Raw genomic sequence first — 20,016 nt, 5'->3', positions numbered from 1 at the left:
TTGCTTGGAAACTCACTCCCACATGCACAGTCCGGGCTCTTGGGTACAAGTGGGTATTGCAGAGTACCACACTATCCTCCAAGTGGGTCAACGTCTCCAGCATCAGCAACCAGGCTCCCTCAGCCCCCAAAGCCTGGGGACACCCACGTGGGCTGGGACCTAGCCAGGACATCCACGGGACCTGGCAGGCAGTAAGCGTGGCCGTGAAGGAGGGGCTCCGGAGTGTGACTAACAGGGATTGGCACAGACACACGAGCCTCTGGAATCACTGAAAGTCTACCCAGTTGCTAAATCCACAGACAACATTTAGGATTTGCCAGAGCTTCTATTTGACAGCAGAAAATAACGAACCCAGATTTGTTCCACTTGAAAGGGCCTCAGCTGTTGCTACTTAAATCTGCACTGACACTTCCGTTTTCTGTGCTGAGAGATGATGTGGTGTGAGGGATGTATGTCGCTTATACACAACAAATAAGTATGTCTACTCTTGTGTGTAGCAAATATAACCTAGGTAAAGGTACAGGCACAGGAACTCCCAGTACCCGGGTTGACAGTGCTGTCCCCCACCCCCAAGCTCTCCTGTGGCCAGCTGGCCTACGGTGGTCACGGGGAAAGGCTGGCCGACAGTGGCAGGGCTCTTGTGTCTGCTGTCTTCCTCTGAACCAACCACTTCAAAAACCGCTCCTCAGCAAGTTTCACAGAGGACTGAAGGAAAAGCACTTCACGCTCGGGAGTGAGAATCAAAAGGAGAAACAGGCCCTTGTTCAAAGGGGGTCACCTAAGTCTCCGCTCTCTCTTCCACTGCTGCGGGAGATAACGACGAGGCCTCTGGCCTCCACATCACCAGTGTCTTCCCCAGGGGAGCTGGAGCAGATGCTTCTGGTGTCTGGAGACCCTGCTCCTCAGGGTGGTCTTCAGGTGGCCCACTCCCCTCTGTCACTACCTCACAGCCAGAGGGTTGCCTGATGTTGTCCCAAGAAAACTCACCACAACATATGTCCCTTGTTCAGGACAAAAGCGAGCTACCAATGTGGACATCTCAAGAGCACCAACCCCCCACCGCATCACAGTCATCCCCCGGTGATGCGGTGGGAGACTGAGGCACAATACAACCCCACGTGAGCCCACCGTGAGCAAATGAGAAGGTGCAGAGGTGGTGCCGCTGAAGGGCTGGGGGCTCCAGAGATGCCAGCAGAAGAGATAGGCCTGAAGAGACGGGCCTGCGGAGTGAGGGGCAGATCGGCACCCTGGCCAAGCAAGGCTCACCCACCTGCACAGGAATCTGTCCCGAGAAGCCAGAGGAGCCGCCTGGGCTCCGTGAGTCCTGACTGGGTGCACCAAGCGGAGCCCCTGCTCACCTGGGATTGCCTGTCACACACATCCTGAGTCCAGAGCAGCCACCCAGATGCAGGTACCTGTGTGACAGCCGTCTCCACCCTCAGCTGCTCCTTGGCTGGGGCAGAAGTGCTGCAGAACTGTGGAGGCCGCCTGTCTCCACCACAGCCTCACCACGCAGCCCGACCCGCTCCCAGAGGCCCACCACGAAGCTGCTCCTTTCCACTGCTGCGTTCTCCAAGTGTGACAATGGGGACGAGAAGCTTTGATCGTTGAGCAAAAGATGTCAACAATAAAGTCCTTTCTTGAGGTTTAAAAAATAAATCCAAAGTGTTCCAGCCCACACGAGCCCAGCCCACGCCTGGCCATGCTCCCGTCAGCCGCAGCAGGGGAGGCTGCGGGCAGCGAGTATCTGGCAGAGGATGGGATGCCTGCCTGTGAGAGGAGAGCTGAGTGGCACAGTGCTGGTCCATGGTGACAGCCTTGGGCCCTTGGGGCAGGCTTGTCCTCTGCAGCCTTGGCTAACACCCTAAGGCTGCACCTGCCGACACCGAAATCCAATCCCTTCACTGCACCACCTGACGACAGGGTTCCCAGGGATTGGGGGACACAGGACACTCCTGTCTTGCATGGTATTCAGGACTGGGTAGGGTGAGGGGCCAGCCATGAGCACCTCATGCCTCCTCCAGGAAAGCCGAGCCCGGGCCTCCCAGCCCAGCACTCTCTGGACGCCCTCCTCCGTGGCCAGCTCCTGGCCCTGCTCCTCTCACGGCAGACACCAGCTGAAGCTCGCCTGCTTTGCAGTTCTTGGCTGCCTCTGCTCCAAAGCTGCCAGACATCTTTTGGTGCCTCCCCGTCTTATTCAAATGCCCCCTGCACTGAAACCCACACCCCCACCACTCACACCCCTGGATAAGGGTCTTCATCACAGCTGGGGTTGCCCATGAGCTGGGGGTACGTATAGGAGATGTGCTCAGCCCTCCTCTGGCTGGGAACAGCCACTTCAGCTTGGAAGGGTGTCCCACAGCAGATGCTGCCCAGCACTCAGTCAGGAAAGTTGCCTACTCTGGAGACCAGGAGTGCTGGCCACTGCAAATTAAATCATGTCGCTCCTCTACTTTAAAACACATAATGGCTTCCCACTGCTCGGAGGATAAAAACCAAACCCTCACTGGGGCCCAGGTCTGGCCTCCAGCTCCCCCTCCGACCCTGTCAATCCATGACCACACAGATGCATGTCCCAGGGGAGACCCCTGCACCCAGACACCGCTCTCACAGCACCACCTCACTCCTCTCCATCCACAATTACAGAGTCACAATTCCCTGTGAATAATGTCCCCCCAAGTCCCCATTAAACCACAAAACTGATGAAGACAGAGAGTGTGCATCTCACTCACCACTCCATCATCCTCAGTGCTGAGCCCTGATGGTGCCCACGGCGCACACGCAATGTCTAACGAGTGAATGACGGAACGAGCGCAAAGCAAACAGCCTGGAATCTGGCAGGTCTCCAAAGAGCTATTTATAAGGCCTCTGTCCATATATTAGAAATGCTTCAGAAATGAGGGAGAGAACCTCAAACCTGGAAGGGACCATAACTGCTGTTCGCTCAACACTTCTGGGCCTGGTTGGACCAGAGGCATCACACACATTTTCCTGCCATCACTCTCAACAACCCTGCAAAGTTGGGGTCATCCACACACTACCCACAAGAAAACGAAACCCAGGGGGAGACACGGCTGAGGTCATTTTAGCCATGGGAACCAGGGCTTGCCCAAGGCTGCTCGGGCTTTGGCTGCATAACCCAGGGAGGGCCGCTCCAACTCCAGCTCCAGTGGACTCACCAAGGGTGTCTACTGGGGCTGTCCAGGTCCCCAGGTCCCATCTCCTTTCATCCACCAGAAACAGTTCCCAGGGTAGGAAGCCCTGGATGCCAGGTACCCGGTCCACAGCAGACACTCGAGGCAAAAGGGAGGCTGCACAGGGCATGGCCACTCCACCATGCTCACTCCGCACCCACAGTGGCCGCCTCCCACGAGACATGCCACAGCCACTTCGACTAGAAACGGAACAGCAGGGCTAAAGCACGCACCAGAGGCAAGTCAGGAGAGGCTGCTCAGGAGCCCACCACACATCTGGATCTCCTCCAAGACCCTGCTACATCTTGGGGAGAAGGAAATAAGATCTGGGAAAAATCCCAGCCTGTGGTCTCTGCTTACTGAGAAGTGCTGGATGCTGGATGGTGAAGGTGAGGGAAGGCACCTAGGAAAACAGCAGCTCAGGGTGAGTGGGCACGCCCTGAAAGTGGAGGTGCCTGGCTGGCAGCAGAGAGCACATCTGGCCTGGCTTCTGCTTCTATAAGCAATAATCTGAAAGGGCCTCATCTGTACCCCCCAGCACACCACAGCTCATAAATTCCTTGCTGCCTCTAGAGCTGCACCAGCCAAGAGGATAGGCCTGTTGCTTCACTTTGCTGGCAGCAAAGGCAGGTCCCACCAGATGCCCTGACAGGAGTTTCTGCATGCTCCTGAATGTGGGGGAGGCTGCGAGGCCCAGCTGTCTATCAGTGTTGGCCAAGAAAAGGATACTGGAAAAGGTCCAGCCCAGTGGAGATTGAGTGTCCCTGCAGAGGAACCCAAGCAGGCAGAATGCAACTGAGGAACAAAATGCCATCCAGGAGGCAGTGGAGAAAGGGGCTCTCGTAGACTCCCATGCCAGCAGTCGGAGCCCCAACAGAGCGTACCTGAGTGTGTCCATCTCCTCTCTGCAGAACGGGAAGCTCGACTCGGCAGAACTCGGCTGGGACTTCAGCATCTTCAGTTCCATCTCCAACTACAAGAAAACACAGGGCCTGAGGTGGCCTGAGGTCAGCAGGTACAGGGCCTGTGCAGTCCTATGGAGAGCACATGGCCCTGCCTGGCCCCAGAGATCCCAAAAACGGCATCCAAAGGTCCTCCAGGCAGGATCCCTTCCTCGTGCTGAGGAACACAAGATGGGGGCTGCTTTCCTGGGAAGCCCAGAAGCCTGAAGCTACAAGGTCATCACATTTCTACCTCGTGCAAAGCCACCCTTTCCCTTCCTTAGCACTTCTGCCTGCAGATTAGCCATGGAGACAGTCATCTGGGAATGCCAAGGAGAGACACCAAAATCTCTCCGGCAAAAAGGGACATAGTAACTGGAAAGAACATATTCTAAATTTGCCACTGCTTTGAATGAATACATTATTTTACTTCGTTTGCTACTTCAGATTCCTCTACACAATGCACAATCTGCAGGCCTCGCCCAGGAGGAAGGTGAACTATAAAGTTCTGATGCGCCGCAGTGGGAGGGGTTGGGGTGGCAGAAATGGGGAGCCACAGTAATTTCAGGCTTGAAAATGGGCACAGTCAATGGTCAGTTGCTGGCCAGGGCCCCAGGAGCCAGAGGACATGCACTCAGAGCTGAACTCCTCCCTCCACCTAGACGTGGGCTTGCCCAGGAGGCCTCATGGTCAGTGGCTGTCTGCTGACAAAGCTCTGGTCCCTCCTCAGTGCAGCCCTCAGGTCCCCTCACCCTTCCCACACCCTTGCCAGTTGTGGTCCCTTAACCTTGGACGCCTTGGCCTCCAGAAATGTGAACAGAAATAACTGTTTATTATAAATTATCAACCTCTATTATTCTGTGGGAGCTGCTAAAGATGGACCAAGGCAGTGTATTTCAACACACCACTGATATTCTAGTGTGCTGACACTAACAAGCACTAGGGCGGCTCCTCCGTGGGGTATGCACTTGTGCAAGGCCTTGTACAATCTTTGCAGCTGTTATTGACACAGTGCTCACTTCCAAAGAGCCCTCCTCCTTCCTCCACACCTGGGAACCACCCACCCGCCTTGCACGCGCCTATCCTGAGAATCTGGTAGAACTTCCCTGAAACTGATGCCTGATGCAGCTTCCATTTCTCTTTGTTGGGAGAGGGCAGCAAGACAGACAGAGCCACTTTGTGACAACTTTGCTCTTCCATAGTGGACTGTTTAGGATTTTTCTTCTGGAGTCAGTATTGAAGAGAAACTTTCTAGGAAAATATAATCCATTTTGGATGTTTGGGTTTATTCAAAAGGAGTTGCAATATGATTCATAATTATTTCCACAGAAGTCATTTAGAAATCATATTCTTTTTAGGGTTATTTTTTATTTGTCATTTAACTTACTGTGGAGGTATGACACATGAGGTGAGGTCTAAGCTGTGGGTGTGAGCTTGGGAATATTCTCTGTGTGGGGTGTGGGGGCCCCACCTGGCCACACAGAATCCTCTGTACCCGGAGGCTCTTTCACGCCTTCCCCAGCCAGGAGCGTGAATGTAATTAGTCCTGCTTCTTATTTTGGGTGGTGATGCTATTACATTTTACTAGAGTTGTGAATATTTTGTCCATTTTGTTGACTTCATTTCAACTAACAGGCACCTGGACGCTTATTATTTCTACCACTTCTTGTTCTCCTATTAACCACTGCTTTGACCACTGGATTCCTAACTTTTGTCTTACTGGGGTTTTCTTTTACTGCATCTCTGACTTCTGCAGCTGGAGGTTAGTCCATGTATATTCATGATTTCTTGTCCCATGGTATAAATATTTAAACCATGAATTTAGATGTTTCCACTGACTCTGATGAGGACTGCTTCAATACAATTGTTTTCTAGATTTTACGCACTTTTGAATTGCATTTCTTCTTTGAACCAAGAATTAAGACAGAATGTTTTGTTCTGTTTGTCTTTGTTTTGTTTTTGAATTTCCAAGCAATAGGAGCCTTTTCTTTTTCTAGTTTTGTCTGTGACTTCAAATTTCGTCACATCACCATCAGAAAAGGTTTTATTTGAATTTATAAGGGTTATAAGGGTTATAAAGCTTCTCTTTATTACATAACGTGTGAGTAATCCATGGACATTTTCCACGAGCACTCTTCAGAGAATGAGTCCTCTAGTTCTGGGGACCAGGGACTCACAAAAACATGCTATGTCACGGACAAGGAAGTAAACTCCCCTGCTGCTAGTATCTTTGACCTCTCCCCTCGCCCCTCTCCATATTTCAGTTTCCTAAACAGTGGTGCTGTTCTCTGGCACACAGATACCCACCCTGATTCTACCTGCTTTATGGCTGGAATTCAGACTTGAGCATGACCAAAACGACAACTCCTGCTTCCGTGTTTAGGACTGACAGATGGCCCCACAGTGCACACGTTTCAGCTCTTGGTTCTGCTTTATAATTCATTAGAAAGTCTTTTCCATTTAGTAGAAGAGTTTAACCCACCTATATTTTGAAATGTGTGTCTATTTCTGTATATGTTCTTTTGCTTCCTGTCTTGTAGTTTTTAAAACTATATCACTCTATGGTGTTCTAATATTGTTTACTGTTTTATGTGTTAAGTCTCTTGATACTCAGAACAGTTTGTACTTTTCCTACCGGTTGCTCTTATAGCAGAGGCTCTGGTTCTGTGACCATACCTCCCTGTGTTTAGGCTGTGCTGATCACAGTCCTGTGCAGTGTCTGACTAGTCCCATCTCATTGTCATGGACACCTCTGTGGGGTCCATGACTTTAATTTCACGTGATCACTTAGCTGAGCCAGAGGTGCCTGCATGAAACTTCGTCTCCTAGTGTGTCTCTGAGACCTCTGGGTAGTTCGGCATTGGAATCAGTGGACTCAGGAGACGCCCTCCCCAATACTGACGTGGGCAGCAGCATCCAACCCAAGGGCCGAACAGCATAAAGAAAACGATGTGAGGTTCCTTCTTTTCCTGCCTCCCCATCTAAGCTAGGACATTTCAGCCTCATGGTCCAGGCCTTCAAACCTGGACTGAGTTCCTCCACCACTAGTTTTTCTAGGTCTCTAGCTTATAGATGCTAACTGTAGGACTTCTTAGCTTCCATATCACATGAGCCAATCCCTCATAACCAACCAACCAACCAACCTCTCCAGGCAGACAGACGGATTGACAGGTTTTGTTCTTCTGGAGAACACTAACACCCAGTTAACACACTTCAACAGTTTAATGCTCTCCATAGGGTATGTTTTCAATTTCAGCTACTAATGACAAGAAACCCATTTCTCCCTTTCTCTCCTATCTTAATACTTCCTACTAAATATCCAAGTCCTATGTCACCAGAACGTGTAACAGGTACACTGCTACTGTTCTCCTAACTCCATGCGGTTCTCGTGGCTGGCTTTCCCAGGAGAACTTCCTTCCCGTGGTCTTCCAGTCCATCTTCCTTCCTGCCTTCCTGCCCCCTCCTGTCTGAGGCCCTCAGCTCCATGGCCTTCTCCTCTGACTCTGGGGGTGGGGCACACATACTCTGCTCGATTGCGAGTTTTTATTTCTTGGCAAAACATGTGCACACAATCATGTGCTCGAGATCTACTTCTTTTTCTGTGAATTTTCCTTTCCTGTTTCTCTCCTTCTGGCTCATAAATGGGCATCCTGACTTTCATTGCTCATCATGAAAGAGGACTTTTATCATATCCAGTTTAGCATGAGGCCACACTGGGGAGTAGACAGGGCCACTTTCTTTACTTAAATACAACCTGCTGGTCGTGTTGTGAATTCAGCCAAGAGTCACTACTTCTTTCCAGTAAGAAGGGGAAGCTGTGAACTCTCATCAGAGCGACAACTGCCCTTCTCTGCTTCAGGCACGGGTGCCGGGGTCCCTCACACAGCTCCCTGCTGTCTTGTAAGCCACACAGGACCAGCTTCACCAAGGCCAGGCCTTGCCTCTCATGAGGCCCTGGCCAGCAAGGCGGGTGTTATTTGGCCTCTCTGAGCTCTTTTCCTGCGGACCAAGCCCTGGTTTCTCCCCGTGCCCACATCTACACACAGCATGCATTTCCTCTGCTGCGGGCCATCTGCCTCTGCTTAGGGTTTGGGCTTACCTCCATTTCTGTTTTGTCATTTTGGTTTTCATTCCTCTTACTTTTGAATGATTATCAGGAATGGAGTGAGAAGTGTTGACTTGTGCCACAATGTTCAAAGCAAACATTGAGCTCTTTAATTTTAATCTGCAACCTCAGGCTCATCTCTACTAACACACGCTCAACTTTCTTCTTCTCACTGGGCCATTCCCTTCCCCCGGGCCTGTGCCAGAACTGCTTCCCAAGCCCTGTCAGGTAATTGATCACCTGATACACCCACAGGCCCACCTGCCCAGGGCTGTCCTGCTGCTCTTCTGTGCTGGGTCACACCTTTACTGCCCTCCCTCAGTCCCTCAGTGGGAGACTGGCCATCAAGATATGCATGGGTCAGGTTTCCACCTGAAGCCCACTTCCCGCCCAGCCCCTGGGTGCACGGGGACACCAGCTCCTCCCAGGAGCCGGGCACCCACACACTCTACCTTGCTCCCTCAGTAGCTTCTGACAGGCAGAGGACACGTGCAGAGAGTTAAGCCAGCACTGGAAGAAAGGACCTAGACTTCTTACAAGCCAGCCGCCCCATTCAAGAAACAATTTAAACCTACTAGTTTGTAAAGGGAGGCAATGTGCGGAAGGATACTGAGATTGAAACCTGAGGAGGGTTCCCAGTGACCCGCAAGCAGCTCACAGCATTAACTACCTGTCATCGGCCATAAGGCTCTGCTGGCTGAGCAGCCATGGCCACCCAAGGAAGCCCTGAGCTGCCCCATGTCCTCCTCCTGATCCCTTTATCACTAAGGTTGAGCAACAATATGGGTGCTCCACAGGGCAGGGCCACAAGAGGCTGTGACCAGGCCAGCTGGATACCCACACCTGGGCATATGGGTGCAGGGTAAACACGAGGTCGCTCCCGTAGACACACCGCCACTCCTCAACCTGCAGTGAGACCATCTGTCCTTGACATTTCAATGTGGAGTGGGTAACTGCCTAGGCCAGGGCACAGGCCAGTCAGGGGGTGGACAAATGCTGAACCTGCCCTGTCTCACATGGCAACCCAGGCTTCTTTCCCTGACCCAACACACGCTCCCACACTCACTCATTGTCTTGCTTTCACACTTATGCAGTCAAACTCACACTCGCCAACTGTGGCTGTGGCCTGTCTTTCCACCTCTCTGGGCCCCAGTCCAATGCACAAGAGGCTTCATGGGTCCCAGGGGACCTGCCCTCCCTCTGCAGGCCAGCCAGGAGAGCATCCATTACCAGCTCCCTTTCAGACAGACCAAGCTAATCCACACTATTACTTGGCCAAAAAGAAGGAAAGAGAAAATTGGAAATGCATTAATATTGCAGGCTGCGACTACCTATTTCATACTTCACTGAGAAAAACTTGTGTTTAGAGTCGGTTTAAAAGAACAGCGAACACAAGGACTAATTGGATTGCGTCTTCTGAGAAACCCTGCCAACTGCCGTAAAACCATGCAGCTCCACACAGAAGCTCTCCCTGCAAAAGGCCCCAAAGAAGAAGTATTCTTAGGGTTTTAGCAGGGTGGGCCTGCCCATAGCCACCAGGTGAGCATGGGCACAGTGGGTAGGGCAGGGGGCAGGAGCTCACCGCCTGCCACAGCCAACAGCAATTTCTCCACATTACCCTAAGTGTCGCCTGTTTCATTCCAATTTCATCCTAAAGAGAGGGCTTGTGTTGCCCAATTCCAATCTCTGAGGCTAATATACAAATTGATATTCCTTTCTCTGGCTGGCTCTTCTAGATTAAGAGGCATAATTACCAACAGTGCCTGCTCCAAATGAACCACGCCTGGGGCAGTAGCCACCCTGGTAGCAGCATGTCCCTCAGCAGGTCAGGCTCCAGCACGGGGCGGGGCAGGTGCACCCAGGGCCTGCACCAGGAGCTACGTGTGCTGAAAGCTCTGGCCCGGGAGCAGGCGTTCACCCCAGGTTGGCTGCAGGGGAGAGGGTGGAGGCACCATGTGCTCCACTGCCAGGGTTCCTCAGCCACACTATGTCCAGCCCCTGCTGGAGGCCACACTGGATGCAGGGCTGCAGGGCTACAGGCCCCACAGAAGTGTGTGAAGGACAGTGCCCATCCCCAAGGAAGGGCTCAGGGAGCCTACACAGGCTGGGTTCTGAAATGACAGAAAAAGCGAAGTCACAGAGAACTGGCCCACCACTCACCCAGAGGCAAACTACACAAAGCTTTCTGAGCCTCTGCTTTGTCTACTGCTAACACAGGTCACAAGAGACTTACCACGGGACTGTTTAAGGAAGAAGTAGGATGGCAATTCGAAGAGGCCTGAAAATGAACCTAACAGCCCAACACCCAGAGACCCTGGAGGGGCTGGCAGAAGACCACTTGTTACTACTTCGCCTCTTACTTTCTTCACTTTGCACCAAGTCATGTGTTCTTTGCTCAAACAGTAAGTAAACATTAAGAATGCACATTCACAGGAAGGACAGAAACCCAACAACAGCAGCCCACACCCTGGACACCTCCTGTGCTGCTTCTTAGCAGCAGAATACCGGGAGAGGAAACCCCTCAGGCTGCGTCTGTGGGATGGTGGGCTCCTACAGCCAGCTCACCACCTCACTTCTCTGCATCCAGCATGCAGCAGATGTAACCGGGGGTGGGACCTTGGGCAGCCTCATAATCTTGGCCTATTCTGTGGATTCTGACCACACTGTAGGGAGGGGATATCAGCAGGGTCCCTCATCTCCTCTGTGCACCTGTTTCATAAACTAGGATGAAGCAAAGGTATCCCTCTGCTGTGGCTCCCCGCAACCAAGTCATTAACCAGCTTACTAATCCCCACTGAAAAGTGGCAATGAAGCAGGGATGGAGCTGCAGAATGGTGGCCCACGTAGGCTGGAGCATGGGTTGTGGCCATGCAGAGACCACCATGCCAGAGCAGACCCGAGGCACAGCAAGACCAGTCCAGGGCCCGGTGCAGACACCTGTTCCACACAGCACCATAGCTCAGAACTCCTGAGCACCCACCATCTGCTGACCCTCAACCCTTCCGCTTCCCCGTGAGTGGTAGGAAAACAGAGTGGGCCAGACCTGAACAGGACTGCAGGGCTAACCAGTAGCATTGGCACTTTTCCAAACACTGATTAGCACAAATTTGGGACCAACAGCCTTGCCCCAAGGGTATATAAACCCCTAGACTAGCACATGCAAGCAGCAACTGCTCTTGGGTCCCCTCCCACCCTTTGGAAGTTCTGTTTCTACTCAGACATAAGTAAATCCTATTCTTACATGCACTCATCCTCATCCGTGGATTTCATTCTCCGAATGAGTAAGACAAGAACTGATAAAGAAATCAGTAGTGAGCTACTGGGGTTTGCTGTAACTCTGGAGGGCAGAGCCCACCATTTAAGAACTACAAAATATTTCTCAGCTACAGAGGCCTGCAGCTTATACAGACCCAACCCACCCAGCAGAGGTGGAGAATCTAGTTTCATCTCAAACTCCGGTTTCACCCCTAGCCTCTGTTTGGGCAAGGGTGTGCCAGGTGTGTGCAGGGCAACAGCGGCAAGTGCTGCTTCTTGGGTTCCCCTTGGGTCTACCAAGAGTGGGTGTCTTGGGGCACCCACTCCCCCACCACACTGGGCTGTGTGGGGAGGCAGGCAGTGTCTCATCAGGCCAGGGGCTCCATTCAGGAAGCCGCAGCAGAGGTGGCAGGGCTCTGGCTCCAGATTCAGACCCAAGAGGCCAGGCTCCAGGTATGCATCAAACCCAGAACTGAAGGTGTTGCTGCCTGGACATATCGCCTAGACCAGGGTCAGACTGCTTCTGCAGGAAAGGGCCTATGGTTTCCACCTTGCAGATTACATGGTCTCTGCTCCTGCTGCACAAACAGCTAGGGTAAAAGTAAGTGAACCAGTACAGCTGAGTTCCAAGAAAATTTTACTTACAAAAGACTGCAACAAGGGCTGGGGATATAGCTCAGTTGGTAGAGTGCTTGCCTTGCAAGCACAAGGCCCTGGGTTCAATCCCAGAGACTGCAGCGGGGCTGGGTTTGGCCTGTGGGCCAAAGTCTGCTCACTCCTGACCCAGACCAAACCATACCATATGGATGAGAAAATGTCATTCAGGACTATGGCCAAAAAGCTGAAGAGCATGGTTTGTGGAAATAGCTGGAATGACAGCCCTCAGCACTTACCCAGCCTGCTCCACACTTCAGCCTTCCTAACAACCCCTAAACCTGGATGCACAGGACACAGGAGCTTGCAGGATGGGGCTTCACCCAGACAAGGAGGTTGTCTGCTGGCACTTTCAAGCAGTCCACCCAAAATGCACTGGACTTACCTGCGGAAGGAAGACCTGTCTTGCACTGAGCACAACTTCCAAATGTCCTGACAACATTCACACCAGTTCCAAAGCTATTTATAATTATCTGAGACTAGCCTGAGAAACATTGCCTTTGGTGAAATCACAAAATGTTTTTTGTGCACTGCTAGTATCAGCACATTCCTTAGAGCAGCAGCTGTAGTCATGCTGAGGAAGTGCCACACTTTCTTTTGTTCAGAACTCAGTCAAGAGCTGCTCATCCCTGCAGAAACCTAGGTGGACGGCAGGAGGTGCGAGCGTCGGCAGCTCCCGCACAACCCACTGAGCCAGCAGTCCTGAGAGCAGCTGCACATGTCCCCATGTCCTTGTGCCCAGGTCTACACACTGACACACGCAGCACATACAGATCATGCTCCTCTTTATCTCACCCCACCCTTAGGACCAGGACCAGACATTGCTACCTCTAAAACTGCAGGTGCAACAGGGAAGGAAGGGGACATTATGACTTAATCATTATCAACAGGGATGGTGGGGCCAACAGGACCGAGAGTCCCCTGCCAGGCCAAGTTACACACAAGGAAGAAATCATAGAGAAGGTGGGGAATCACATGTTGGAAGTTTTCCCACTCCAACTAGACTATTCCAAGGAGAAAGAAACTCAGGAGTAAAGCCCACACTGTCCTCACTGTGCATGACAGTCTGTTCCCACCCTCTCAGGTCCTAGCTATAAACACACAGTGACTCAGGGGCCTATACCTCCCACTCCATCTGAGGTTTCCAGGGGGCTACCAAGAACCCAAGGGTCCTGAGAAACACCTCAGCTGGCTCAGGGACCTCTGGCAGGCCAACCTCTAAAGCCTAGGGAGGGAACCAGGTGGCAACTGAAAGGCAGGTGCAGCAGGGACATGCAGGCTATCTAACCCAAGCACCACGGGTGGAGCTGGTAAGGAGTGAGGAGGGGCAAAGAGCAAGTTTTCCAGAAGGCAAAGGAATGCCCTGTGGCAGTGTGGGTAAGGCAGGGAGGAACCAAAGTCTAGAGATGTGGGAAAAGCACACTAGAAGACCAAAGGGACCTGTTCTTATCAAGCACTGAGACCCTATCCCAGAGAGCTCCTCACTTTGTCGGAGAACAGGTGAAGCCTGATGGGACACAGGGGGCTGGAGCACCCTAGCCAGACCCCAAGCCTTGCCTCACTGCTGCAGACCCATCTCAAACAGGCATGGTGAGAAGACGAGGGCAGGGCTGGCCACATGGTGGTCGGGCACATGAGGACCACGCAGAGAATGCAGCGGTCGGGGTTTGGAGGCTGATTCCAGCACAGGAGATAGCACCTAAAAATCCCTTTTCTTCAGACCAGCGGTCTCTAAATATCAATGAAATACCCATAGCAAGATAGAAATTCCCTTGGAAAACCAGAAACTGTCACATGATAAGATCTGCCAGTCTTGATTGAGTGCTTTCCAATATGTAGGAGAAACCCAATGCCCAGTCCCAGGAAGGCAACAAGGCCAGTTCACCCGACCTGTGTTCCCAGGACACACACAGACCTTGTCAAGGGGCTATGGCCAGGACCATAGGGAGGCTGAGGTAGCCAGGGACACAGCCAGGGGAAGGAGCAGGGTCCCCATTGAGTACTCAACAGAAAGTGGGTCAACAAATGTGGAAAGGAAACTCCCGGTGGCCGACAAGTGTGTCGGGGAGGACTCGAGGGATCATACAGGGCCTACTCCCACAAGCCAGAGGGAAAATCCCCATAACCCTCAGGGTCAGTCAGGGTAGTGAGCAGTGAGGGACACTGGCCCTGGCATGAGGACTATCCAGAAAAGCCCACCACATCATATGCACCAATTTTGTGAAGGTTTTGACTATGTCAAAGCAACTGAGCTGAACACTTACCCAAAACTCAAAGACAACCTATAGGAGTGCAAAATATCCAGCATCCAACAAGATAGCACTCATAATGCCTGGCACCAAAACAAAATGTCAAAAGGCAAAGGAGAAAAATAGAAAATAAAAAATGAATCAAAACAAGCTTAGAACCAACACAGGAGTTAGAATTGGGGGACTTTAAAATGGCTACTATAACTAAATTCTATATTTTCAAAAGTTCAAAAGAAACATGGAAGAAAAAATACACAAAAGATCAAATTACAGAGATGAAAACTACAATGGGTGAAATTAAAAAATTAAATGAATGATTTTTAAAATTTTTTTAACTTCATTATTTATTTACTTATTTTTATGAGGTGCTGAGGATTGAACCCAATGCCTCAACATGCTAGGCAAGCATTCGAATCACTGAGCCACAAATTATTTTAATGAACAATTAGATACTAGTCAAGTGCAGTAATCCCAGAGACTTGGTAGGTTGAGTCAGGAGGATCCCAAGTTTGAGGCCAGTCTCACCAACTTAGTGAGACCATGTCTCAATAAAAAAACATAATGTGAAAAGGACTGGGGATGTAGTTCAGTGGTAGAGCAATTCTGGGTTCAATACCCAGCAAACCCCCTCCCCCTCACGCTGGAAAAAAAAAACCTATTAAAGGACAACAAAACTACAGAGAACTTAAGACACAGCAATAGGAATTATTAAAATCTTAAAAATAGAAACAAATTATCTTTGAAGTTGAAAAGGCCTCTGGGGGTCTTACCAAATATTAACAACAAACACATAGACCTAAGAAACCCCAAAAGCCTAAGCATGAGAAACATGAAGATACACATCATATATAATAATATTGCTTATGACCAGTGATAAAGCCAGGTACGGTGGCAACACCTATAGTCTCAGTGACTTAAGAGGTTAAAGCAGGAGGATAGCAAGTTCAAGGTCAGCCTCAGCAACTTAGCAAGACCCTGTCTAAAAATTTAAAAAATAAAGGACTGGGGATGTAGTTTCATGGTAGAGCACCCCTGGATTCAGTCCTCAATATAGATTAAAAAAAAAAAAAGAAAAAAGAAAAAAAGGAAAGCCCGTTGATAAACAATCTTAACAGCAGTCAGAAAAATAGACATTACATAAGGGACAAACAATAAGAATGACAGCAGATGAGTTGTTGGAAATGATGCAAGTGAGATATCAATGGAACAATATCTTTAAAGCCCTGAATAGTGAACGATAACCGTGAAAATTAAAAATAGTATATCTTTGATACTGAGAAAAAGTATCCTTACTAAAATTAGAAATGAAGGGTCATTACTACCAAACTTACAGAAACAAAATTATAGGGGAACACCACAAACAATTACACCAAAAAATTATTAGAAAACCTAGATGGAATGGACAAATTTCTAAGATCCACAAAGAAACAAAATTTCTGTAGTAAGAAAGAGACTAAATCAGTAATCTAACTTTCCCACAAAAAATAAGCTATGGTATCTGGTTCATAACAGGACCAGATGGTTTAATTGGTAAATTCACCAAATATTTAAATAAGGACCAACTCTAATTCTTCTAAAAACTCTTACAAAAAGATTAGAAGGGAATGCTCCTTAATTCAATCTCTGAGGTCACCATTACCCTGATACCAAAACCAGATATCACATAAAAAGATTTAAAACCAGTAACCTTGATGACTATAGATGTAAAAACCCTCAACAAGATATCAACAAACTGGATTCATCAGTTTACTGAAAGGATCATACACCACATTACAGTTTAGATATTAATTGCCCCCCAAAAGCTCATGTGTGAGACAATACAAGAACAATCAGAGGCGAAATTATTTGGTTTTGAGAGTTTTGATCCAATCAGTGAATTAATCCCCTGATGGGGAATTACTGAGTGGTAACTGAAGGCAGGTAGGGTGTAGCTGGAGGAGGTGGGCATCGAGGGCATGCCTTTAGGGTATATATTTGTATTTGGCAAGTGGAGTCTCTCTTTGCTTTCTGATCATCATGTGAGCCACTTACCCTCTTCCACAATCTTCTGCCATGATTTCAGCCTCACCTCAAGGCCCAAGGAATGGAGCCAGCTGTCTATGGTCTGAGACCTCTGAAACCATAAGCCCCCAAATAAACTTTTCCTCCTTAAAATTGTTCTTGTCAGCTCTTTAATCACAGCAGCAAAAAAAAAAAAAAAGCTGATTAAAACACACACTTGCAAATGAAGTGCAAATGACACCAAGAATGTAAGGGTGGTTCAATACATGAAAATCAATTAATATAATACTCCATATTAGCAGAGTGAAGGAAAACACCCACATGATCATACAAAGGGGCAGAAAAGGCATTTGACAAAATCCAATGCATTTTTAAAAGTACTCAATGAGTAGAAATAGAAAGGAACTTCTGTAACACGATAAAGGACAAAGATGAGAACCCATAGCTAACACCATATTCAATGATGAAAAACTGCCTGACAGTTCTCCCTTGAGATCAGGATCAAGACAAGGATGTCCACTTTTACCACTGTTATGCAGCACTGTCCTGAAAGCCAGTCAGGGTAACTGGCAAAAAGAAATAAAGGCATTCAAACTGCAAAAGCTATTTATAGATGACATGATCTCACATGTAGAAAACCATAAATTAATATATTAGAACTAATAAATGAATTCAACAAAACTGTAAAATACACGATCAATATAAAAAATTAGGGGCATTTCTATGGACTAGCAATGAACACATCAAAAGGAAATTAAGAAAACAGTTTCATTTATAACACCACCAAAGAGAATAAAATGCAAGTATGTTTAAGTAAGAAGATGAAAGACTTGTACTGCTATAAACTATAAAACATTGCTAAAAGAAATTATGTGCTCATGCTCACAGGTTAGAACACTATTACTGTTAAGACAGTAAGATTCCCCCCAAAGTTATGGACAGATTCAATGCAATCCCTGTCAAAATCCCAAATGACAACATTTTTTTTTTTTTTTTTTTGGAAATAGGAAAAACTTATCCTAAAATTGCAGAATATGGAACTGCAAGAGACCCTCAATAGGCAAGACAAACTTGAAGGAAAAAACGGAGTTGAAAGATTCACCCCAACTTACAAAGATACAGTGATTAAAACAATCAGGCAACAGAATAAGGGAAGATATACATACAGATCAACAGAAGAGAACTGAGTCCAAAAACAAACCCAAATACCTATGATCAATCACTGTTTTTGTTTGTTTTGGTACCAGGAATTGAACCCAGGGGTACTTAACCACGGAAACACATTCCCAGTTTTTTTTGTGTTTTTATTTTGAGACAAGGTCTAACTAAATTAATTTGCTTAGAACCTAAGTTGCCAAAGTTGGCCTTGAACTTGCGATCTTCCGCCTCAGCCTCCTGAGTTACTGGGATTACGGGTGTGCACCACTGTGCTTGGCTCAATTGCTTTTTAGCAAGATGCCAAGATTACTGAACAGGGAAGAAGAATCTCTTCACAATTGGCTTTGAGATCACTGAACATCCACATGCAAAAGAATCAACGTAGACCCCTACCTCACACCATATTTAAAATTAACTCAAAATGGATCAAAATCAAGATGTAAAAGCTAAATTGCAAAACTCTTAGAAGGAAACATAAGGAGTGAATCCTCCTGACCTTGGACCTGGCAATGATTTCTTAAGATATGCCACTGAAAAGAAAAAAAAGAGAGAGAGAGAGAGAAAAGAGACTTCATCAAAATTACAACCTTCCGCCTACCAAAGGAATTTATCAAGAAATAAAAAGGCACACAGGCAGGGGCAGGTATTTGAAATCATATCTCTGATAAAGGTTTAGTATTCAGAATGCATAAAGAACTCTTGCAATGCATCAACAAAAAGACAGTTCAGTTTAAAAATGGGCAATGGAGGCGCATACCTATAATCCCAGTGACTTGGGAGTTGAGACAGTAGGACTGCAAGTTTGAGGCCAGTCTCAGCAACTTAGCAAGATTCTGTCTCAAAAAATAAATAAATAAATGATTGGGGATGTAACTCAGTGGTAAAGTGCCCCTGGATTCAATCTCCAGTACAAATAAATAGACCAACAAACAAACAAGCAAACAAAACCCAAAAGAAAAGAAAAAGAAAAAAGGCAGGGAGTCAGGGCAACAGACTTGAACAGATGCTTATCCAAAGATAGACAAGACAGATAAATGACCACATAAACACGTGAAGAGAAGCTCAGCATCACTAACCATCAGGGAGGTGCAAATCAAAGCCATGAGATACCATTTCACACCCACTAGGGTAGCTCTAATCTAAAACAAAATTAAAAAAAAAAAAAAAGCAAGTGTTAGTGTTAGTTCTTTCATTCCTGACATGGTAATTTCTGTCTTCCCATTTTGTTTACCAATTGGTCTGGCTAGAGCTTGTCAATTGGGTTGATCTTATAGAATCAGATTTTGAATCTCATTTACACAATTTGAAGGTAAGTGTGAATAAGATGAAAACAACTGGATTTCAGGCAGGATAGCCACAGTTTTCTGAGAGACGAGCAGAGAGCAGGGCCAAGGTCAGGATAGTCCAGATACCCAGAGAGGAAACCCCTGACACTTCAAGATGTAGCTCTCTAAGCAGATGGCATGAAATCCAGACTGCAGCAGAACTGGGCTGTTATGGCTTGGATGTGAGGTGTCCCCCAAAAGCTCACATGTGAGACAATGCAAGGTTCAGAAGAGAAATGATTGGGTTGTGAGAGTCGTAACCCAATCAGTGAATTAATCCTTGATGGGTTTAACTAAGTAGTAACTGGAGGCAGGTGGGGTGTGGCTGGAGGGCGTAGTTCACTGGGGGCCTGGCTATTGGGTTTATATTTTGTATCTGGAGAGTGGAGTCTCTCTGCTTCCTGTTCACTGTGTGAGCTGCTTTCCTCCATCACACTTTTCCACCATGATGTTCTGCTTCATCATGAGCCCTGAGGAATGGAGTCGGCCTTCTATGGACTAATACTCCTGAAACCGTGAGCCCTCAAATAAACACTTTCTCCTCTATGGTTGTGCTGGTCAGATCATTTAGTCATAGCAGCAAAAAAGCAACTAAAACATGGGCACAGGTTCCTGTAAGAGCTGCCCACACCAGGCACAGAGCTCTGCAACCTCCCTGGGTCAATATAGCCCAGCACCCTGAAACCTGCCCTGTGCTTCTGTCCACAGGCACCTACAGGTCTGTGCAGACCTGGCCTGCCAACTGTGCCCTGAGCCCCAAAGCTTCATGGAACTTTAATGCTAATAGTGCTCATGGTCGCCTACCCAGCATGGCAAAATCTTTAAATAGAGACTGTATTTAGTTTAATTTGAGAGGATGCATGGTTTGATCCCGGAGGTTTTACCTAATTCCACAAAGTAATAACCAGAGGAAAAGCTGGGTAACTTGCTCCCCCCACCACCCGACAGCAATTCTAATTAACGTGACCACTGCTGGGAACCAGAGACAGCACGCTTTTCCATGTGCACACACCCACGCAGTCTCATCATTCATTCACTCGACATACGTGGGTCTTCATCTGTGATAAACACCTCTGGAGTGCTGATGACGCTGAGTGCAGGGTCTTAGAAGGTTCTGGGGCCGTAACTGGCTCT

General features: G+C 48.3%; 1 protein-coding gene across 4 annotated transcripts in view; it reads right to left on the bottom strand.

The window, feature by feature from the left end:
• Mad1l1 (mitotic arrest deficient 1 like 1) overlaps positions 1 to 20,016 on the bottom strand; it is a 343,584-nt gene that overhangs the window by 128,495 nt on the left and 195,073 nt on the right. For all 4 annotated transcript variants that reach the window (XM_047533482.1, XM_047533484.1, XM_047533483.1 and 1 more), the window contains one exon: positions 4,079 to 4,167. In XM_047533482.1, the coding sequence (XP_047389438.1) occupies positions 4,079 to 4,167 (89 nt within the window). The remainder of the gene's footprint in view (positions 1 to 4,078; positions 4,168 to 20,016) is intronic.

The sequence above is a fragment of the Sciurus carolinensis genome, chromosome 18 (assembly GCF_902686445.1).
Source record: "Sciurus carolinensis chromosome 18, mSciCar1.2, whole genome shotgun sequence".
NCBI lineage: Eukaryota > Metazoa > Chordata > Mammalia > Rodentia > Sciuridae > Sciurus > Sciurus carolinensis.
Note: the sequence above shows the minus strand (reverse complement) of the source record. Positions and strands in the feature narration are given on the sequence as shown.